At 50.4% G+C, this 23,967-nt stretch overlaps 1 protein-coding gene across 1 annotated transcript; it reads left to right on the top strand.

Moving 5' to 3' along the window:
- The first annotated feature begins 2,016 nt into the window (after positions 1–2,016).
- Cbx7 (chromobox 7) lies at positions 2,017–20,617 on the top strand. Its single transcript, XM_035440770.1, is given in 7 exon segments — positions 2,017–2,306; positions 4,052–4,095; positions 11,866–11,931; positions 15,002–15,068; positions 17,261–17,365; positions 17,368–17,647; positions 17,898–20,617. Coding segments are annotated over 7 exon segments (801 nt in total). The 5' UTR covers positions 2,017–2,237; the 3' UTR covers positions 18,068–20,617.
- Positions 20,618–23,967: the final 3,350 nt, after the last annotated feature.

Below are 23,967 nucleotides of genomic sequence, written 5' to 3'. Positions count from 1 at the left end.
AATTATTTGGTGTAAATTGCATCTGCTGGGATTGCATGCAGCCTGACTTTGTAAAAAATGACCGAAGTGTTAGTCCACTAAGTTTATTGAGTCACAGGACATTTGAAGTTCCATCAACTGTTCATCTTTCTCTCTTCTTGCTTGGTTGCTTTCCTGTTTTGTTTTTTTTTTTCTTTTTTTTTTTATTGTTTTTCCTTTTCCTTTACTCTTAGGCACAGCACGGCTCTCCGAGTTTGCATACATCTGGTGTTTTACCCTAACCTTGGCGACTTGTATTCTCAATTTATCCCTTCTTTATTTCGCTCCGGGATATGTAAGGATTTTAGCACACTTGAACTCCAGTCGCTCAAGTTACCCGCGGATCTTGTTAATTTCTCATTTGTTTTTCTGTGGAAAACGCGGTTTCTGCTTTTGTAGCATCAATGTTTTTCATTGTCTCTTCCTCATTGAATCAGACCTCTCTTCGGTCTCTTCCCCCTCTCCCCTCCCACATCCCTAGTTCCTCGTTTGGAATTCCCCTCAGGGATGGTCAAATTCCTACTGCCAGTCTTCGCAAATGTCTTTATCATACCTTTGTTCTTAGCAGATATTTCCACGGAATATACAGTTCTCGATGATGGTAATTATCTCTCGTGACAGGGACTTGCAGTCCCTTGCCTTCTGGCTTCCTTTGAGCTTGGCTAAAAACTCAGGTGCCAATCTACCATTCTCTCTCTCTCTCTCTCTCTCTCTCTCTCTCTCTCTCTCTCTCTCTCTCTCTCTCTCTCTCTCTTTCTCTCTCTCTCCCTCCCTCCCTCTCTCTCCCCCTCCCTCTCTCTCCCCCTTCCTCCCTCTCTCTCTCTCCGGACGTAGGTGTTTAGAGTTTATTTTAAGAATAGGGAACTACGGGATGTCTCTAAGCACTGGGTGACTTGGTTGGGTCTGGCTGTAGAAAGCTCACTGGGTCACAGGGTTGGGGGAGGGGGACGCCGCGAGGGGAGGTTGTTAAGAATCCGGGCTGTGGGGGTGGTGATGTGAAGGGGCGGCCCCGAGTCACCTCCTGGAGGTCAGAGAGGCAGGAATGAAGAGGAAGCGGGAGGAGTAGGGGCGACTCCCACCTGATCTCCATTGTAGAGAAAGGCTTAGGGCTGGGTCGGGGATTAAGTGTTCGTTCGTTCCACTTTTATTTGCAACAAAAGTGCAGAGAATCAAGGTGGTGGAGGAAGACCACAGGAGTCTAATCTGTGGCGGGGTTTGCTGCCAGCGAAAAAGGGTCTTCACCTGAGATGAATTGCTACTGCCTGGGCCCTCTGGGTAACGCGCTCACGTGTGTGAGCCGTGGCTTTTACCCCACCAGCTAGAACTGGTCAGGGAATGATGAGTGGAGGGGTGGGCGCAGAGGCACCAGTTCAGGCCTGCCTAGACTCCGCGCTGCAGGTGGGAAAGCTTTGCTATCCGCCCCTCCTCTCTCCACAATAGTTTATGGGTGTGAGTAGTTGCTGCTTGCCCACGCACGTGCGACGTAGATCAGAGGATACCACCGAATTCCCTGGAACTATGGTTGTGAACCATAATGTGGGTGTTGGGAACCGAACTGGGTCCTCTGAAAGAGCAGCAACTGCTCATAAACACAACGCCGTCTCTCCAACCCTTGATTTAATTTATTTATTTGAGACAGGGTCTTAGGTAGCTCAGGCTGGCCGTGAACTCCTGATCCTCCTGCCTCAGCTGCCCAAGTGTTGAGATTGCAGGCCTGATACTGTCGGTTTCAGGGCCACACCATTTCGGACCTTCCGAGTCATTGGGAAGGCTTGGGAGAAATGATCACGTCCAGCTCAAAAGCCGAGTAGAGAGATGGGGTGCACCGCAGACGGTTGCGTTCAGATCCCAAGCTCCAAATAACTCGGGAGCATCAGACGCGCTGCCAGGCGCCCAACTTGGCCAGCAGGCGGGGTTAGGGAGAAGAGGGGCGTGGTCCTGGTAGGGAGGGGCGGGGCTGACCCTCTGGGCGTTCTCAGAGGCCCGCCCGCGCGCGCGCGCGCGCGCCCGTCCGCTGGCGCTGAGGAAAACGTTGCGCAGGTTCAAAAATGGAACGTCGGCGGCGTGAGGGAGCGCTAGGGGGTGTGCGCGCGTGCGCGTGCGTGTCCGGCAGCGCCTGACGGGGTCCCCGCCGGCCCGAGCATCGCGCGCAGCGGCCGCGGCCCCGCAGCTCCACCCCCGACCCGGCCCGGCCCCCGGCCCATCGCCCGCCGCCCCGCATGGAGCTGTCAGCCATAGGCGAGCAGGTGTTTGCGGTGGAGAGCATCCGGAAGAAGCGCGTGCGGAAGGTGAGGCTGCTCGGGGGCGGCTCCCGCGACGCGGCGAGGTCGCCTCCTGCTCCCCAGCACCGCCCCCTCCAGGTCGGGCAGAGCGGGAAGTGGTGCGGGGTGCGGGGGGGACGACACCTGGGGACCCTGCGCCGCTTGGTCCGCCTCACAGCCGGTTCTTCACTTTCCCCGCCACCAGGTAGGGCCAATAGAGTTAAAGTTGTTGCCCTGAGATGCTGGTGCATCTGAGGCCGTCTGGGATGGAGATAGATGAGGACGGACTGGAGCGTCTGAGCTCCATTCCTCCTCGTTCCCCTTGCGCTCACTTTCAAGGAGACTAAAGCTCAAGTTGAGGAAGCAACTTGGTAGTGCGTTAGAGTCGAAGTGAGTCTCGAACTCGGCCCTCGGGGTTTTTAGTACCAAGCCCTTTGAAGTTGGCAGCAGAGCTTTGGAAAAGTCTCCTGTGGGTCTGAAGTTTTCCTGTTGGACTTTGACTTTCCCCATCCCAGTCCCCCCCCCCCACCCCCGACACACCTTTCTTCTCCTCCCCCAATCCTCCCCTCCCCCACCTACCAGCCGGGTGCCGCTCCTCCGAAGCCTGGGCCACTCTTGTTGGGGCATCCTCGAAGCCCCGCCCCCCTCTGCCTAGGCCTTCCACTCATACCCTGAGATTTGAGGAGGCGGTTCTGCCGCGCTCAGGACCACACATCTCAGCCTGGAGTTTCCGGTCCAGACCTCAAGTGTACGCTCTTTGTGCACGTGCTTGCTGAGGAGCTCATCCCAGAGTGAACTTGGATCTGGGCAAATGCATGGAAAAAATTGCTCCTGGATCTACAGGAGGTCCCCTTCCCTTTTCTCCCTGCAACTCCTTGAGAAGCTCTTGAGAGCCACATTCTCCCACTTGACTGAAGTGCAGGCACCTGCTGTGGGATCCTCAGCAGGCCGGTTTGGGTGGGCCCAGAGAGGGTGGCTTGGGTCTGTGACTGTTGGTTAGATCTGCCTTCCCAGGGTTCTAGACTGAAGCAGGTATAGCCATCATGTCCCCCAACAGGGCACAGGGGCAGGTCAAAAAGGGAACACTTAATTCGCTCAGCCCTGCACTACAAACCTATACGGAGGCAGCTGTTTTAGATACCACTCTGAGCCCAAAGCTCTCTTTTTTTTTCGGTTGGTATTCTGGCAAGGACACAGGTGCAGGCAGGATGAAGGAGGAAGTAAATACAGATGCCTTTGGCGGACAAGGTGATTCTCATAAAGAACTGTCCACTGTGTGGTGCTAGGGAGGAGAACTTGGACAAGGTACTACGAATGAATCTCAAAGCTTTCATATGGATACGCTTCAGCCAGTACATGAGCATTGGCTGGAGTCTCTTTCCCTTGAGAGTCCAGTTTCCAACAAGGAGGAAGGGCTGGACGCCTTTTAGTGGGGTCCTGCTGGGCAGCCTCCAAGAGAGGAAAGCTAGGGTCTTGGCTTGGGACTTCAGCCACTGTGCATGACTATGTATGCATGCTTCCACGTGGTCTCAGGTTCCCGCTGTGACATGAGCGCCTGTCTTGGATTCCACGGATGTCTGGGACAGGGGGAGGGCTATGGGATGGTCATGTAGTAGTGAGAGTTTGGGGGAGTTGTTTCTGGTAGAGAGAGAGCCTTGCCATTCATAGGTTGGTAGTACTGTACTGTTGCAGAGAGTCCTTTGGCCCTTGTTGTCCTGCAGGTGGTTGTAAGGGGTGTGTGTACCTCACTGTCTTTTTTTTCTCCCCCACAGGGCAAAGTCGAGTATCTGGTGAAGTGGAAAGGATGGCCCCCCAAGTAAGCCTCCTGTGTGTGTCCCCTGCCTGTCATCTCCTCCCCACAATGGCTTCAGCTCCTGGTGCTTTTATGACTGAACAGCAAATCCTGACAAAATCACCAGCTTTCCGAGGCCTCAGGTCCCCTCTGCTAGGGGTTTTGTGCTCCTCTCCTTATCCTGTCCCCTTCTTCTGGCCATGGGAGTTAAGGCCTACCTAGCACCCTGGCTCCCTCAATGGCTGCTGGCCAAGTGAGGGGGTCCCCCATGTGGAACAGGTACAGTGCTAGGTGAGATGGGAACCTTGGGCAGTGGATCCCCGGTAGTCAGTGCAGTGGCCTAGGGAGGGGTAGAACCTGGTCATCTTGTATTTAGATGGTACTCTCTTGTCTACAGAGTAAGTTTACAGGCATTCTTTTTAAGTGGGTGTGATTCTGAGCTCTTCAGGTGAGGAAATGGAGTCTGAGACAGAAGGGACTTGCCTCAGGCCATACAGCAAGGGAAGACAGAGCTGGGACTTGAACTAAGCCTGACCATTTATTCAGGCCTCTCCTCTGTGTCTTCCCAATATTCTTTCCTGGTGTTGTGGAATAGTGAGAGCTAGGTATGATACCTAGTACAGCTAGTGGGCCTCTGGTGTTGAAGCCTGATGAGGAACCTTCTCTCTAACCAGTCACCTCCCAGCAAAGAGCTGTTGGGGTTGGGAACAGGCTAGATACAGGACCTTTCTATTGGTTTGTGGATGCTCTGCCCTGCCTCCTAGAGACTGGCTTCTGGAAACTCCCTCAGCTTTCCTGATGGCTCTGATAGCCCTGGAACTTTCTTCTGCTCTTGTGTGTGTGTTGGGGGAGGGGGGGTGGAAGAGGGCGGACCTGTGATTGTGCCCTGGGGTATCCTGGAGGAGGGATGCTGGGAAGAGGGGAAGTCAGTCCCCAAACGCCTCAGCTTCCTCCTCTACCAAGTGGGTTCAGTGGCCTGGGACTTCACTTCTCTTACAGGCTTCTTATCCTGGCAAGGTGAAAGAGGCCTGGACAGTGGTTCAGGGTAGACCACAGGCATCCAGGTGGTATGCTGATGACCCCTTCCTTGCTCTACCCCATTTTTCTCGAATGGCCCTCCACTGACCACTAGTGGTCATCTGGCTTGGGCAAAGTGGCAAAGGGGGAGTGAACCTGAACAGGGCTCAGTCTGCTGTGCACATGCAGCTAACTAGCTGCCGCTGACCACATCAAGAACTTCTCCTGAGGAGAAGGGGAATGAGGGCCTTGAGAGCTCTCCTATTTCACCTGAAGCCTTTTGACTAGATCACCTGAGGGTGATACCTTCTGTTTTCTTTGCTTCTATATTTCAGGCCTGGCTGCCCAGTGGGTTCTTAGGAGCCCTTGGGCAACTCCTCAGCCCGTACCTGTTGGTCTTTAATACTGAACCCCCCGAAAGCCTCTCACAGAACCAGTGTTCTGAGAGTTGAACTACTAGTACAGGGTTAGCTGAGTGGGCCTTCGGGCTGTTTTTGTGTTGGAAAGACTTCATTCCAAATAGGAGTTTTAAGTTTTCTTAGAATAATATGGTCTTTTCAGATGGAGAAACTGAGGCTCAGAGTAGGTCATTACAGGAACATAACTGCTAACCCCCACCTCACAATGTCCTTTTCATATGATGCCTGCCACCTGTGTGGGTCAGGTCCCGCTGGTTTTCAGGGCACTGACTTCAAGCAGAGGCTGAGAAATGTGGCCTGACCCGGGAGTCTGGCCAGGGTGAGGTCCTCCCATTTTGTAGCTACCCTCCTCAGCTACAGGAAGGTACCTTTGCTAGGCCACTGCAGAGCCATTTTGTTCCTGCCCATTTTCTTCCCGGTGAATGTGCTAGACTTTTGGATCTCCTGGGGGCATTAGGCAGAGGGTGTTGCTACAGGTGCTCTGTTTGCCTCAGAGACATGTGGGTACTCCATTTTTCCCTCTGCCTGCCCAGCACCCTACTGCTCTCTATCTTCACACGCATATAGCTCCATCTTTTCAGAAAGACTGACGTCATTTATCAAGCTGCCAGTGTGAGAGCCCCAGTATGAGCCAGACATCACCCACTTTACAGATGGAGAGTCCTTATTTGAGATTCTGATCTACCCCTGGTATACATGGCCAGCGCCACTACAGGGGCCCTGGTGTGTCTTGTTAGCTTTTCTAGTGTCAGACCATCATGCCTCCTTATGAACTTTGGTTATGATTGACAAGCAGTAATCCGAGGAAAAACTCTTTAACTTGGCTGTGCCTCGTGTGTAAATGAAGCCCGCTAGGAGTCACTAATGCACCCTGGCAGACAGATACAGAGCCTCCCTCTCTAGGCCCAGAAGCCTGGTTTAGCCCTGGCAATCATGCCTGCAACTCCTATGCTTCTGAAGCTGGTTTAATGAACGCTACTTGGATTTTATTATGCACCACAATCAAGTATGTGGGTCATGTGGCTTAACACGTCGAATCTTCTCTACAACTAAAAGCTAAGGGATTACAGGAAGACCCGGTTTAGAATGAGCTTCAGCAGTTGGGGCGGTTGAAACTAGAGTCATGGAGCTGGAGCTGCCGCTGGCCCGTCTCCGCGTGGCTCCTGCTCGCCCGGTTTCTGCGTAGAGCTACGCAGTACCCTCCCCCACCCTGGAACAGCAGGCTAGGGCCAGGCGACCTGTCTTGCTTGGGGTGCTGGCGCCCCACCCCAATCGTCTGACCCCGGCTCTCTCAGGGGCTGGGACGCTGGCGGAGCTTGTTTACCGTGAGGGGGCGGGGCCATGGTCACGTGGTCGTGTTTATCTCCAGCAGGAGGGCATGCCCCGCCCAGATAGGTTTCCAGTGATCTGGGCTCCCCACCCTCGCCCTGGGAGAGCGATCTCTAAGTGCACTAGATCCTTACAGAGGCACTTTGTAGCCAGTTTTGGACCCTTCTGCAAGACCCTGCTGCTTCACTTTGCAGGGCGGGGGGAGGGTTTAGCGTTTTTCCCACCTCCATTCCTCCTGCTGCTCCCGTTTCTGTGATTTCACAGCTTGTAGGGCTAAAAGTGCCTAGATATAGGCAGTAATCCTGCCCCAGGGATGCTCCAGTTTGTGGGGAGCCCAACGAGGTTGCCTTGGGCAAGTTGCTCAATCGCTATGCCTCTGCTTTTTCATCTTGTAAACTGGAGTGATTATTTAGGAACCTGCTTCGGTGAAATAATGGGGGATTCCTCAGAGTAGCCTGGTGCATTTGTGACAGACAGTGGAAGCAGTTCTTTAGATGAGGTGCAGATAGACTTTCTGGGAATCATATAGTAGCTGCAGCAGTAAGGAATGGGCCTGAAGGTGGGCAGGGCAAGCCAGAGAGGGTGAGCAGGCAGAGAGGGTACAGTGGGCAGACTGGCTCTCCCTTTATTGGGCAGAAGGCATGAGTTTCACTTGCCCTGGTTGAGGTCAGCTCAGCAGATTTCCTAGAACACCTGGGGCTGACTTGAGCCAGTTGTCTGCTTTCTCCAGGAGGACCTTGGACATGGCCTTGGTCTATTTTTTTTTTTTTAATTATATAGCACTGAGCATGGTGGTGCAAGCCTTTAATCCCAGCACTAAGAAGGCAGAGGCAGGTGGATCTCTGGAGTTGGAAGCCAACCTGGTCTCCAGAGGGAACTCCAGGACTCAGAAACCCTGCCTCTACCTTGGGAGTGCTGGAATTAAAGGCGTGCACCTGGTTTCCAGTTCCCTTTCATCTTTTATTAGAACCGTTCTTCCCAGTGTGTCCCCATGTTTGTGTGTGTGCATATATTTATAGTCCCTGAGTTTTAATTGTGATTGCTTATACATGGATGTGGGGTTTCATGGGTGTCTTACCAGTAGACACATCTCTGAAGAAAAATGACTTCTTTCCTAGAAGCTATGGACTGCCAGTGGTTCCTCAGCTAAGGGCATAGTTTTGTGTGCTGCACCCTCATCTATAGTATAATGTTGCCAGGCTCCATTTTATACAAATAGCTACAGCTCCTGTGAGTACAGGGATATGGTAGCCATGTTGTGTCTAGGACAGCATCTTACAACCCTCCTTATCCTCTGCCTCTTATATCTTTCTGCCTGCCTTTATGTGATGTTTCCTTAGATTTTTGGTGGGGGGAGCTAATATAGATGTCCATTTAGGGCTGAGCACTCAAACTATAACTTATTCTTAGCACTTAGACCTTTGTGTTTTGTTTTGTGTTTTTCTGTAGCAGGCTTTCTTGGACTGCCAGCCCCCACACCATGACTCAGAAACTTATTAATTATGAATGCTTGGCCTTTAGCTTAGGCTTGTTTCTAGCTAGCTTTTATAACTTAACCCATTTCTATTAATCTGTGTGCTGCCCCGAGACTCCTTTACCTCATCTGCATACTGTCCATCCTGCTTTTCAGCTTCCTTCATGTCCATCTGGCTGGCTCCCCTTTTATCTTTGTGCACTAGCCCCACCTAGCCCTCCTCTGCCTAGCTATTGGCCATTTACCTCTTTATTAGACCAGTCAGGTGCCTTAGGCAGGCAAGGTGAAACAGCAATACATCTTTACAAACAAATACTCTATTCCACATTTCTCTGTGCAATAGCCTTGGTTATCCTAGAACTCACTCTGTAGATCAGACTGGCCTCAAACTCGTAGAGATCCGCCTGCCTCTGCCTCCTGAGTGCTGGGGCTAAAGGCACGTGCCACCATGCCTGGCACTTTAACCATTTTTGAGTCTGCATTGTTCTGCCTACTGCAAAAAGTAGTTTCTCTAAGGTTGAGAACAGCATAGGTCTATGGGTATAAACAAATGCTTAGAAGACACTTTGACAGCATGTCCCTTCAGCAAAACACCTGATAGGTTCCCTTTTAGGGGTTATGATTTCCCTTCCATGGGCCTTTTTTCTTTTTTTTTTGGTTTCTTGACACAGGGTTTCTCAGAATGAACTCACAGAGTTCCACCTGCCTCTGGTTCCTGAGTGCTGGAATTAAAGATGTGCACCACCACTGCCCAACTTCTCCTATGGTATTTTAACCAGGCTTACAGCCCCAGACATAAATTTGTCTTGTGGAGTTGGCCTCAAGTCAAATCAGAAAGCAGTTGGTTACTTACCATTTACGCCTCGGTTACAACATTGACAGCATCTTGCCAAGCAGGTCAATATGATAGCAAGCAGCCTGCATGGTACTTTTCAGAACTATGAAAACTAACCAAGAAGAAGCCCCCGGGTCAGTTTTAGCTTGATGATCTATGTCCTATAATCAAAATACATTGGGTCTTCAGCATTAGGGTCCTACCACCTAATTTTGTTGGGCAACCAAGAACAGTGACAATAACCTGTTTTGTTTTGGGCCCTCAGACCTTCTTATCAAACATCTCATAGGGAGGCCTCTCATTACTGGCACTGCCATTTTCATTAAATAACCTCTGCTTTCTGGGAACAGCAGCATCCACTCATGTAGGATACCCCCATTCACAATGGTGTCTTGCAAAATATTGTGTGTGTGTGTGTGTGTGTGTGTGTGTGTGTACGTACACGGTGTGTACTTGTGGGAAGGTGCATTTGAATCTCACTGTGATGGTTAGAGTACAACTTGGTTCTCTCCATCTACCTGGTAGGTACTAGGGATCAAACTCAAATTGTCAAGTTGGGCAGCAAGTGCCTTTACCAACCCTTAATCTTCCTTTAAGATATATTTACTTGATTTTATTATTATTAGTAGTAGTTCTGTGTATACGTGTGGTTACGTGCACATGAGTGCAGGTGCCCAAGGAGACCAGAAAAGGGCATAGAACCCCATACACACACACACACTCCCCTTTCCCCCACCCTCCAGCTATGTGGTACAAGTAGTTGTGAGCTACCTGACATGGGTGCTGGGAACTGAATTCTTGCTTTCTGCAAGAGCAGCCCATGCTCTTAACAGCTGAGCCATCTCCAACCTCTGTTTTTTAAAAAATAGCTTACCCCAGCACTCGGGAAGCAGAAGCAGGTGGATCTCTGAGTTCGAGGCCAGCCTGGTCTACAGAGTGAGTTCCAGGACAGCCAGGACAACACAGAGAAACCCTGTCTCAAAAACAAAAACCCAAAATTTAGCTTACAGATGAGTGGGTTTTGCATTAACTTTTCAGACATCTGTAAGTTTTGATTAACTCCCCCATCCCTTCCTCTCATCCCCACTTAAACCTTCCACCCCTGGCACTCTGCTCAACTTGGATGCTTGGGTTCTGTTCTGCCCCTCCCATTTCTTTCCCTCTGTCTCCTGGGATCTTCCTAGTTTCCTGACCTTCACACACTGAATTAAAACAAATTTGAAAATCTGTAGCTAGGGCAGGGCGGTGGTGGCACATGCCTTTAATCCCAGCACTTGGGAGGCAGAGGCAGGCAGATCTCGGAGTTCAAGACCAACCTGGTCTACAAGAGCTAGTTCCAGGACAGGCTCCAAAGCTACACAGAGAAACCCTGTCTCGAAAAACCAAACAAAGAAAAAAATAAAGAAAATCTGCAGCTAGGCTCCATCTATATGAGAGCATGAGGTGTTTGTCTTTCTGTACCTGGTTTACTTCATTTAGTGTATTTTCTACTTCCATCCATTTTCCTGTAAATTTTGTACTTTAATTTTTCTTTACATCTGAATAAAATTCCATTACATATGTGTGCCACATTTCACTATCTGTTCATTACTTGATGAACATCTAGGCTGGTTCCATTTCCTAACTATGATGAATAGAGCAGAAATGAACACAGATCAGTCTTTTCAGTACATGCCTAGGAATGGTATAATTGAGCATGGTTTGGTTTTGTTTGTTTGTTGTTGTTATTGTTGTTGTTTTTGAGACGGGTTCTCATTATGTAGTTCTGGCTGGCTTGGAACTCAGTATGTAGACCAGCACACCCAGGCATCCATCTATCCATTTTTAATTAAGAATTTTATACTTGCTGGGTGGTGGTGGTATGCGCCTTTAATCCCAGCACTCACAAGGCAGAGTCAGGTTGATTTCTGACAAGGCTAGCCTGGTCTACAGGGCAAGTTCCAGGACAGCCAGGACTACACAGAGAAACTCTGTTTCAGAAAGAGCAAAAAAAAAAAAAAATTCTACTTGTATTCCCACTTACTGCTTTAGAAATTTATTTTTGTTTTTGTTTTTAAGATACTTGTTATCACTAGATGTTTACCAGACACCTGTTGTGGGCTAAGCTCAGGGAAAAAGGGCTGCAGTCCTTGCTTGATGGCTGGGGCTGGGACCGAGAGACATAAAAACCACAGATAGCAAAACCCTCTCTCTCTGCCAGGTACTACACTCAATAGCCCCGAGACCTTTAGTCAGTGCTTGAGTTCTTCACAGAGAGGGACAGGGAAGCACAGGGCTACAGAGTACATAGCTCAAGGTTATACAGTCAGCGAGGGTCAGAGCTGGTATTTGAACCCAGATAGGCTAGCCCTGGAGCCCCTGCCAGGCTGTGAGATGGGGAACAGAGGCACCCGTAGTCCTCAGGAGGACAGTAGATCTAATTGGAGTCTGTAGTAGAAGTCTGATTACAGTGTGGCACAAATGAGGGGAGTTGTGATACAAAATAAAAATAAAGACCTCTAAATAATAAAAAGTGTGGAGTAAAATGTAAAAAGTCTGTAAAATGCTCACTACACAACGGTGGAGAACTGAGTTCAAATCCCAGCACCTACAGAAAAAGCCTACGGTAAGGCTCTCAGATCTCACATCTGGCCAAGGCTAGATGATAGGCTGGTACAGAGTACAGCCTCTATGACACTGGTGATGGCAGGGCATCACTGACCTTTTGTTCTTCTCCCCAGGTACAGCACATGGGAGCCAGAGGAGCACATCCTGGATCCCCGCCTTGTCATGGCCTACGAGGAGAAGTAAGGGCTTGCCTGTTTGGGGCCTGGCCTGAGGCCAGCTCCAAGACAACTCAGGAAGCCTGGTGGTGGCTTGGCCCCGGGCAAGAGTCTTTTAGGGCAGGGTGTGGGTTAGGGGTGTGTGGCAGGGAAAGGTGATGGGCACCTAACCCTGTTCCTGTGTCCTGTTGGTGTCTCCCTAGTCCCAGGCTGAGGATTCATTCAGAAGCACTGACAGATAGATGCATCCCATGTGGGAATGACAGTATCGGACTCCCTGTCAAAGAAGGAAGTCTGATGAGGTCAAGCAAGGCCAGGGATGTGAAGAAGGCTTCCAGCTTGGCCTCTGACCTCCTGTTAGCACCTTGTTGAGAGTCGTGATCCACCTGGACCATGGAGTGTGGCACAACTGTTACTTTTTTAAAGTTAACATTTGTGTAACACACACACACACACACACACACACACACACACACACACACACACACACACGCGAGTACCACTGTGCATTTATGAAGATTAAAGGGTAACTTGTATTAGTTCTCTCCCACCCTGTGGATCCCAGGGATAGAACTCAGGTTGTCAGACTTAGCAATGAGCTGTTTACTAACTGAAAGATCTCAACAGGGTCCCCTACCCCATGCCTGTTTTTACAGAGTCCAGTTTTCGCCCTGTAGCCTTGGCCTACCTGGACTTGTGGCTCATCCACTTTCTTCTTTCTCCTACTTTCTGGACTTAGGGTGTGTGCTACTGTGTCTAGTTCTTACAACTGCTTTTGCTGTTGTTTGTCTGTTTTTATTTTATTTTGCTTTTATTTGTTTGTTTGTTTTTGAGACAGGGTTTCTCTTTGTAGCCCTGGCTATCCTGGGATTCTGTGTACACCAGGCTGGCCTTGAACTCACAGAGATCTGTCTGCCTCCTGAGTGCTGGGATTAAAGGTGTGCGCCACCAATGCCTGGCCACTTCATGGTAATCTCTTGACACAGGAAGGAGGGTGTCATTGGAATGAGGAATCTAAACCCCCTGAGCAGTTAGACAGTTTGTCCAGGAGCTTTGCCAACAGGAACAGGGATAGGACAGTAAGGGCATGACCTGATCAGCCCATCATTGCTACCAGATTGCTTCTCCCCAAAGGCTTCTGGAAGCACATTCAGAGATTCAAAGGTTGTGTCTTCATTGTTCCCTTTGTTGTGTGGTTTTTTTTTTTTTTTTTTTTTTTTTTGAGACCATTGTTCTTTTTTTTTTTTAAGACTACGTTTTATTACTGGACAGACCACTCCCCCAACTTAAACATGACCGGGTCTCCATGTTAAAAATGTTGAACTCCATCTTGTAGGCTTGATCAATGACTACAACTCACTGTCAACTCTCAGTCTTGCCATTGTGTAACTCCTTACAGACCCAGCCTTATTCTCCTCCAGTGTCTTCTCTTGCAGTTGTACCTGATTTTGTTACCAGTTTCCATCTGAATCCATTGAGGAATAGGACAGTTAGTTTTGTTTTTGTCTCTTGGCCAGGACTCATTTGATTCTGAAAGTCTTGTGAGAAGGCATATCGAGAAGCCATAGTACACGATGGCAGAGGCAAAGGGAAGAGACCATTGCTCTTTTTAATATTTATTTAATTTTATGTATATGTGTGAATGTTCCATGTGCATGCCTCTAGTACCTCTAGAGGCCAAAAGAGGGCGTCATATCCCCCTAGAACTGGAGTTTACTAATGGTCTGAGAGCTCTCATATGGGTGCTGGGAATTTGAGTTTTCTACAAGAGCAGCCAGTACTCTTAACTGCTGAGTCATTTCTCCAGCCCTTCATCATTGCTCTTAACTCGTTATGATAGTCTTCCTATCCCACAGTTTCTGTCTGCTCTCCCTGCTTCTTGGTGAGATCTTGGGCTAAAGCAGTGGTTTTCAACCTGTGGGTTATGATCCCTTTGGGAGTCAAACAACAATTTTACAGGAGTCACCTAAGACCATTGGAAAACACAGATATTTACATTATGATTTATAATAGTAACAAAATTACAGTTATGATAAAGCAATGAAAATAATTTTATGGTTTTAGATCACCATAACCTGAGGAACTGTGTTAAAGGGTTGAAGCATTAAGAAGATTGAGAAGCACTGGTCTAAAGGGTTGTGTCACTGAGAGAGTCCTATATATTGTCTTGGTTTTGTGATACAGGGTCTCACTATATAGTCCTGACTAGCTTGAAACTCACTATATAGACCTGGCAGGCCTTATATGTGGCAATCCTCTTGCCTCTGCCTCCCAAGTGCTGGAAGGAATTATAGACGTGTGCCACAAGCTTGGATGTGGGGACTATCTTAGATTGTGGCAAAGAAAGCAGCAGGAACAGTCAAGGCCAGGTGCCCACTCCTCAAATCAGGAGATCATTGCCTGGCAGGGGTGTGGCAGCTGCCACCAAGAAGAGCAATTTAAGACATTTGGGGAAGATTGGTTTATGTTTATGGATAGCCCAGATGAGAGGTGGCCTACGGTCTCCCAGCATTAATGGAGAATGAGTGAGTTCCCAGCTCTATCTTCTTTGTGCTGTCTATGAGGTCTTGGTGGTGGGGTTACAGGAGAATGAGTGGACAGACAGCCAAAGAGGATGTAGTGTCTCCATGTCTTTGACACTGCCATGTGGAATCTTGGTTGAGGGTGGCTTTGTAAGGATGGCACCTAGCAGGGCACTCTTTCCCATCCCCTACTCAGGTGAGGTGGGGCCCTTTCTCTTCGGATTCCAATAGGTCCCAAATGGATTGGCTGGGTCGAACTCCCCTTGCCAAGGAACTTGCTATGGTCCTTAGTGCCCCAAGACACTCAAGACCAACTGGATTCTTGCTGAGTGAGAGTAAATAGCAGAGCTCCATTCTTATGGGGTCCTCCATACCATAGGCAGTGTGGCCCTGGAGTGGAACAAGGACCTGGATGTTTTCAGAGTAAAGGCTGAGTCCTGGAAGTTGAATGTTGACCCCAATGGGGGGTGTATGGGGTGGCCTATGTCCTCAACCCAGGCACATGGGGGGGTGCTTCCTCTTAGATGTCACCAGTATTTCTTTTTCTTCTGCCACCTTCTTCATACTCCCAGGGAGGAGAGAGATCGAGCATCAGGGTATAGGAAGAGAGGTCCGAAACCCAAGCGGCTTCCGCTGCAGGTAACCACTGTTTCTGAGCCCCCCCCTCTTCCTGCCCTGCCTGCCCCCACCTGCATGTGCACTGGTCCTCAAGCTCACTTACTCACCCTACCCAGCACCACCCAGTACTGTGGAACTACTGGCCATGGGTACGTTTCAGTAGTTGCATAAAGGCCACATGTGGAATTGGAGCCAGGGAAGACAGCCTGTGTTGGGGTAGACATGTAGCCAGTTTTTGAGAGCTTGAAATACTGTAAATAAGCCATATCTAAACACAAAGTAACCTAGGGTCTTAGGGTTAAAGAAGTGTGGCAGGCTAGGGTTGCCACATTCAAGAACTGGACACCCTTAGCATGCTGAACATGATCTTGGCACAGCAGACTCATAGAACCATGTCTCTGAGTGGGGAGAAGACCATGAAGCCTATGTTGTCCTGCCTTATAGAGGTTTCTGCTCATTCTCAGGATGTCTTAAGCCTTGGCATAGAAGCCAAAAGAGTGTGAAGCCACATGGTTCAGTGATTCTGGGCAGGTCTGAATGTTTTCTCACCTATAAGGGGGTAGAGGAAAGTGTGTGTTCTTGGTTTCATAAGGCCCATCTGAGCATGTAGTTTGTATGTGTTTAACCACTCCTGGTGCTGGATTATCTCAGGTTCTCTTTAGTGGATGACCCATGGGGTTTGTCATAAACTGGCCCTATGAAGGAAAGTGACCTTTGCTAAACAAGCACCCAGCACACATCACAACTGGACATGTTCCCTCTCAATATCTAAACAGGGTGGTTGTATCAGACATCCACCGCCGTGTGACAAGCTACCCCATACAGCAACTTGAAAATGGAACTATTATATTATATGGTCTCTGTGGGTCCAGAAGGTGTTGTGGTACTGCCTCAGCTGGTTGCGGAGTGATCTTAGCCTCAGATCCATTCAGGATGGTTCAGGCCTGGGGCAGGAAGCTTGGCTGCTCCGTTGCTCTGCATGTGCCAGTAAGGCAGGGCTGGAAGTTGACTTGTCCTCACAGACAAGTGGGTGATCAAAGAGCAAGGAAGAAGCCAGTGTGTTTGTGGGCTTGGCTGAAGTCACTCTGCAGAGGTCCAGAAGGCAGTGCTGTTGGACACAGACTTGTGTTCTGTTCTGTTTTTCACTTTGATGAAGTACTTATAGCTCACTGAGGCTTGGGGTTTGCCTAGGGTCACACAGCAGGGTAGAATTCAGCTCTGACTGGAGCTGGCAGGGTGAGATAGCAAAGGACCCAGAGGAACTTCCCATGAGATGCCTTGTGAAACCCTGAAGTCTCCTGAGGGCTGGCTTCAGGGAAAGCCTTGAGGTTCCCTGTAGCAGCCTTCTCCTCCTACCAGTGACCCCCGCCAAATGTACATGATGATTAGTGGGCAGGGTGGGCTGTAGGGCTGGGATGTGTCCTCACTTCCTCTTGTTCTGGGAGCTCTTGGTCTCTGATGGCATATGGCAGAAGATGCTGTCCCAGGGTAATGTGGGATCTTTTTTGGTCTTGATCTAGGGTTTTTTCTTTTCTTTTTTGGAGCTGTGCAAATTTTACTCTTAGTTGGGAAGACAGACTCTCCATTCTAGAGTTCTAGCCCTTAGGTGTGTGTGCCATCCTGCTCTGCTTCACTGAGGTTGAGTTGGCAGACAGAGACCCAGCTCCCAGAGAAGGCCCAGGACAGAGCAGGTGGGGTGCTGGCCCTGCAGCTGGACTACCCCTAGATTCCAGTAGCAGAGTCTCCCTTTGCCTCTGCTATCTCCCTGAACAGCTGGTTTCAGCTTTCAAGGCTCCTTGGGAGGCAAAGACCCCTCTCTAAAAGGCAAAAAACCTCCTCAACTTAAGAAATCTAGTATTTTGAACTTTGCAAAGCACTCGATAATCAAATCCAGGACCTTGGCATGTGGTAGGCAAGCGCTGTGCCACTGAGTTCTGCCCTACTCCTGTGGGTTACTTTTCAGTTTGTACACTTGTGTACTACTATGGTGTGGGTCAGTCCTGGCTGGGGAGACAAGGCCCATGCTGTGGCCAAGAGGGATGACTGAGCTCAGCGGGGGTGGGGATTGACCAGTGTCTGCCCTGGCCCATGGGCAGGGGATGTGCAGATGGAACAGACTTGGGTACGCTGGGGAAGTAATAGCATGAGCCAGAGGAGCCACAGTGGGAGGCGGGCTGACCGCACCCTGGCTTGCCCCTGGCTTGCCCCTGTAGCAGCTGTACAGCATGGACCTACGGAGCTCCCACAAAGCTAAGGGCAAGGAGGAGCTCTGCTTCTCTCTGACATGCCCACTCGGCAGCGGGAGCCCCCGGTGGGGGGGGCAGTGGTCAAGGCGGGGGCAGCTGAGCTGGTGGACAAGGGCCCCTTGGTGCCTATCCTGCCCTTCCCGCTCTGCAAGCCGCGCAAGGCCCACAAGTACCTGCGGCTCTCACACAAGAAGTTCCCGCCACGCAGCGGGCCCCACCTGGAGAGTCACAGCCATCGACGGGAGCTCTCCCTGCAGGAGCCACCAGCCCCAGATGTCCTGCAGCCCACCGGCGACTGGGAGCCTACGGAGCAGCGCCCTGAGGAGGAGGAGGAGGAGGAGGAAGAGGAGGAGGGTAAGGCAGTCAGTCATCCTAAGACCTCAAAGCCTGAAAGGTCCCTGACCCTTGTTGGCAGGGCCTGGTGACCATGCAGCTGTGGAACAGGGAGGACTGATTTGGGCTTGACCCCTGCTGGGCAGGTGCACGTATGCCCTCCTAAGCATCCAACTTCATCAAGCATGTTGAGGGATGGGCTGCCTGCTGCTCACCACTACTAACTGACCACTCAGTGCCCATCTGTGTCTTTGTCCCATGGCTGCAGCAGCAGAAGCAGACCTGGCCAGTGGGCCCCCTCCCTGGACACCCACGCCCCCCTCAAGTGAAGTGACCGTGACTGACATCACCGCCAACTCCGTCACCGTCACCTTCCGTGAGGCTCAGACTGCCGAGGGCTTCTTCCGAGACCGAAGTGGAGACCGAAGTGGGAAGCTGTGAACAGCGGCTTCCCCTCTTAAACTGTGTCCCTTGGGGCTTGGGTGAGGAATTCCAGAGACAGGAGGGGCTGGGAGCAGGGCAAATACTTTATTTTTTTAAAAAAGCAGAAGCATGAGGAAGACCCTACCACCCTGCCCTTGCCCCATGAGGGTTGTTTACAAAGGGGCCTCTGGGACAGGGAGGGAAGGCAGTGTTGCCTGGGTCTCATCTCCAGATGGTGATGGACTCTCTCTCCTGCCCAGTACACCTCTATTACTATCTTGCAGAGACTGATCCTAGAGGTCGAGGAGCCCAGGAGGTCCAGATCTTGCCTTGAGGAGTCACCAGCTCTCTGGTGGTGTCTACTCCCTGTTCCTTGGCTTGGGTCTCAACTATGAACTTTCTACTCCAGCTTTGTGGTGGGACATGGAGGCTGGCTTTGGCCACCAGGGACAGGATCAGGACGAAGGGTGTGGCCTGGACCAGAGAAGAGGCTGCCTACCAAGCCTTCTCTGAACGTGCTGCTCCCTCCATCACTGGCCTGTGTAGATGCCCGTGAACACATTGAGCCACCCCAGTGTGGACACACTGCCTGTGTGTGTTCTCCCTGCCCCGTGTCTTAGACCTGTCCACATGGACCTTGCACACCTTTAGAACTGACCACGTGAACATGGAGTAATTCACAGCACAAATGAACTTGCTACGGCACCTTCACTCCACCTTGCACATCTGCCATGACAGGATCAGTCTGTGTGGCAGGATCAGACAGCTTGGGCCCAGCCTGGACCTGGTGGCATCTGATCTTTCAGCGACAGATAGGACCAGGCTTCAGGTATGCAAGGTGCAGATGCTTCCACCCAATATCGCAGACATTTGGCCCTTCCTTTCTCCCACAGGAGTTCATGTTCTTTCAGACTCAGGTGACTTCCAGCACCCCACCCCACCCCTCTCTGCCCTCTCCTGCAGCTCAGCTGATCTGGGTATCCATGGATGCCAGTGGGTGTGGGCAGTCAGGGAGGGAGTGTCCCCTCTCTTTCTCAGGGCAGTCCTTGTCTTCTGTGTTCCCTCCCCACCCACCTGAATGACACAGCTAAGGGTGCCCCTCATACCTTGTGGGGATTGAACTATGAACTGCTGCACTCAAGCCTGTGTTCCTGGTGAGGGGAAGTTTGCTAGTTTGCACAGGTACCCTATAGGCTAATACCTTCCTACCTGAGGAGGGACAACTCCCTTGTCAAGGTCGCATTGCTCTCACTCCCTGCCATCACAGGAACCTGTGTGGCTGGGTCCCAACAGCCCCCAATTCTGTTTTTAGGAGGCCATCAGAGTTTGCAGGAGCCAGGTTAAGGTGACTCTTAGACTCTCCCATTCCCAAACCAAAGAGCCTATACCCTGTGTCTGTCTGGGGTTTGTCCGTGGTCTCCCCCTCCTCAATTCTCAGTTGTCCAGGGTTAACTCAGTTCTTCCATTGGGGGCAGTCTCCTGTGGTGACTTGCTTCACTTCTATCCTGAATCTAGAGAATGTTGGGGTAGGGCAGGGCAGGGAGAGTCAGGAGGAGCCCCAGCTCCTGGCAGAGAAGGTGAGGGTGGGTGGCTAAAACTTTGCTTTGCCAGTTTTTGTGGTTTGCTAGTCCACAATACTGGGGGACAGCATCCAGTGGATGTCACGCTCCCCGTCCTTAGTGGCGTGAGACTAAATGCCTGTATAACTTGGATCATGAGGCTTGGGTGGTTGGGGGAGAAGGGGACTTTCCGGGCAGCTGTCTTCTGTCTTTAGCAGCAGGCAGTGTCCATTTCTCTCACATGACCCTTTATGACACCCACTAACTCGGGGAGATTGTGGCCTAAGCTGGAGATCCCTCTGGGCAGTCATGTGGCTATGGACTGACTTCCTAGAGAGAATGGCTGCAGGCTTTGAGAGGCTGCATGGTCTTCTCCTGGCCTGAAGCTATCCAAGTGGACAGTACCACCCCCCCACACACACACACACACACACTAACCCCCTACAAGGCCAGTACTAGAGTGAGGAGTGGTGGCCACCTGCCTATCTTTCCCTTGGCCCTTTCCCATTTGAATGTAGAGGTTGACTAGTACTTTTCTCTCACTGTGGGCTGGGATAAAGATGTGCCTCAGCCTCTGGTGTGGACACTCGAAGTGCCACAGTTGAGCCCGTTTGGGCTGTGTGGTTATCATCTGGTAAGATGGTGATCTCATTGCCAAGTTCCTCCCACCTCCTGCCCACTGGGGAAGCTCAGTGTCAGTGAGGTGGTATAGGTTTTTGCTTTAAGTGGCGAGCCAGACCTGGCCGCCAGGTCTCAGCACAAGACCGCTCGCTTCCTTTGCACAGAATGAGCTTCGAGCCTTGTTCAGACTACATGAATGTATCGGGAGGGGTTGGGAGGGGCTCAGGCCTTCCCCTGGGACATGTGCTGGGGAGAGGCAGCAGGTGCAGAGTGTGGTTTTATTTTTGTACTGATGGGTAAGAGATTGTATAGCATCTATTTATTTGATTTATCTGGTAGATTAGGCAAAAATTATTAAAACTACATTAAAATGGTTTTTAAAATCCTATGTGCCTGAGTATTTCTTTTGTTGTCATAGCTGCATGACATTGGCTCCCCACCCCCAGACTACAGCCTAGGTTGGCTCCAGGTCTCCCAACTATAGTTCATGATCTGGGACAAATCATTCAATCTTCTGAACCCTCTAGTCCACCAGTGAAAATCAGCTGTGGACAGAAATAAGATTAGTGTGTCAGAGGGCAGGGCCCCTCCAGCGTCATCAAAAGCTTGGACTGCTGTGGGCTTCACCATTCCCCTGCATCTTCCTGAGAGTATCTTGTTCTAGAACTCTGGGGTCAGCAGCTTGGGGCTGCTGTGCTTAGGTTCCTCACTGGCTTGCAGGGTGGAGCTGGACAGGAACCCAGATGAAAGTCAGACTGGGCAGTTGTATGGGCAGAGGATAGCAGTGACCACAGTACAGGACAGTTGGTATAGAAAAGATGTTTAAGCCAGGCGTTGGTGGCACACGCCTTTAATCCCAGCACTCGGGAGGCAGAGGCAGGTGGATCTCTGTGAATTCGAGGCCAGCCTGGTCTCCAGAGCGAGTGCCAGGATAGGCTCCAAAGCTACACAGAGAAACCCTGTCTCAAAACACAAAACAAAATAAAAAACAAAAACAGAAAAGATGTTTAAGCTGGAATGTAGGAAGGCAGGAGAATTGTCACTCTCAGCCCTGATTGAGTTATCCCCAAAGCTGAGTCTGAGACCAGGATGTTCTGTGAGAGTATTTTGGGGGTTACTCAGGAGCAAAGTGAGAAGTTTGAATGAGTGGAAGGGAAGCCACCACTTAGGTCACTTAGGGACAACTGGGGTCACTTGTGACATAAGACTCCTGAGATGTACTGCATTGCCCAGTCCCAAGAATGGGGTGGTAGGGGAGCCCCTCGCTGGGTGGCCCTGTGTGTGCTAGTGTCCACCTCCCAAACCACCACCTATTGTATTGAACCTGGACTAGAAAGAAAGTGATGTCTGGGACTGGAGAGATGGCTCAGAGATTAAGAGCACTGGCTATTTTTCTAGAAGTCCCGAGTTTAAGTCCCAGCAACCACATAGTGGCTCACAACCATCTGTAATGAAGTTTGGTGCTCTCTTCTAGTGTGCAGGCAGAACACTGTATACTAAATAAAAATAAAAAATACTAAAAAATAATGTCTGCTGTCACTTGAGACCTTCAAAGGGACTTTCTGCATATCCATCCACAGCCAAGATGAGAGGTGATGTCAAGAGGGCAACTGGAGGTGTGGGGCCACTCTGCTTAGCTGAACCCTTCGGTAAGCGCACACTCCAATGAGGTGGCCTACGAAAATCAGCAAAAGGGACTGAAGAGCTTCTTGGTAGGATGCCCATTGGTCCTTGGAGGCCATTGACACTGGCTCCAAGGTTGCAGTGAATAGCATTCATCTTCTCTCTTCTTTGCCCTCCTCAACTGGCATTCTCACTGGTCAGTGCATTCATCTGAGGGAACCAGGACCCAGTTGCCTTACCTTAATCAGCCAGGCCTTGCCTCCTATACTGTCTTAGTCTCCACTAGGGATGGGAACAGTAAGACTGCCCAGGGACAACTCCAGGTTCCAGCAAGCTCCTCTCTCTCCGGGATGTGAAGTAGTAACCTCAGGACCAGTGGAGCCTTCCAGCAAACGCCATGTTAGTTTGTTTCTCCTGTTGACCCCACTAGCAGCTTCTGAGGAACACCCTGCACTGCTGCCCTGGTAACAGGGCATCTGACTCCGTTCCACAGGAGGAACAGATTCTACAAATCTAGCTTCCAGTCCTTGCCATTTCCTGGACATAGCCATATTCATTGGGTGTGTCTACTGGATCTTACAGAGACGCCTCCTGCACAGACACCCCTCTCCGGGCTGTGTTCGTTGTTTCCACAGGCTGGCTGCTCTGGATTATGTTGCATGGGGCAGGCAGGACAGCAGATCTGAGGACCACATGGCTGTATCCTCTCTACTAGGCTACTTAAGCTGCAGCAAGGGAGAGGCCTGTGGGGTAAATCGGATGTTTTGTTACCAATAGATGGCAGCAAGGACCTGGGTGATATGCAGTCTGACTAGGTGTTAAACAGATGCAAATGACTCAAGAGCAGTGGTTCTCAACCTTCTTAAAGCTGTGGCCCTTTAATACAGTTCCTCATGTGATAATCCCCCAACTGTAAAATTATTTTCAATGCTACTTCATAACTGTAATTTTGCTGCTGTTACGAATTGTAATGCAAATATCTGATACACAGTATATCTGATATGTGACCCCAAATGGGTCTCAACCCACAGGTTGAGAACAGCTGCTCTAAAGTGTCAGGAGTCCCAGGGTGACCAACCAACCATTACACTGGTCAGTGGCGTCCTTGAGGCTCAGCATCATTTGGGGCCCACCATCAATCAGTTCCTGCCTCTGATGCTTTGAGCCAGCCTTGGGAGAGGGTATCTATGCTGAATCCTCACAAAGCCTCTACTACCCATCTCACCTGCCCTGGGAGAGCTGTGCCATTGGTCAGATACTAGGGTGATGACTGAAGCTGGCTGTCACCCACTGTCAACAGATAGAGGGGCAACGAATCTCCTACCTTCATGTTTCCTGGGAGTCTTCTGTGGTACTTGTTTTCCTTGTTGGCCTGAAGCCACACTTTATGTACACTTCCAGTCTCAGTGTTGCTAAGGCTGAAGCAAGAGGATTGAGAATTTGAGCCTAGCTTGTATATAGGCTAGGTCTATATTGTGAGTCCCTGTTTTATAAACAAACAAACAAACAAACAAACAAATAGAAATCCAGGTATGAGATATGGGACTACATGCCTTCAAGAGTACTTTGCAGCACTCTGGAAATAGAGGCAAACAGATGTCTGTGAGTTTGAAGCTAACCTGGTCTACATAGGGAATAGCAGGCAGCCAGGGTTAGCTGGGGAGACCCTGTCTCAAAACCAAACAAAAGGTTGGGTGTGTTGGTCCATACCTGCAATGCCTGAAGACTTGGCGGCAGGAGGATCAAGAAGCTCAAGGTCATACTTGGCTATGTAGCAATTCTGAGGCCAGGCTGGGCTGAGAGACTGCCAAAAAATAATAAAAATTAAAATTAAAAAAGAAAGGAAGAAAAGGAGGGAGGCAGATGAAATCAGCCGGGTCAGGGCTAACATTGTGCACATTAAATCCATTCAGAGCTTCCACCACCTTGCACTCTCAGCTCCTTTCTACGGAGACTCCCAGGCCCATAGGCCCTTGCCCAGGGAGAAGGAGTCCAAGGAGCTCAAGGCAGACCTCCCAAGCAGGCCCCAAATGACCTGAGAAGATCAGCCTGAGTGTTTGCTGTGGTCAGGGTGTTTGTGAGCTAGGTGGCCGGAGGTTAGTCTCCCACATTACT

Source organism: Cricetulus griseus, chromosome 2, assembly GCF_003668045.3.
Source record: "Cricetulus griseus strain 17A/GY chromosome 2, alternate assembly CriGri-PICRH-1.0, whole genome shotgun sequence".
In the NCBI taxonomy this organism is placed as follows: domain Eukaryota; kingdom Metazoa; phylum Chordata; class Mammalia; order Rodentia; family Cricetidae; genus Cricetulus; species Cricetulus griseus.
The sequence above is the reverse complement of the archived record's forward strand: the minus strand, read 5'-3'. Positions and strand labels throughout refer to the sequence as shown.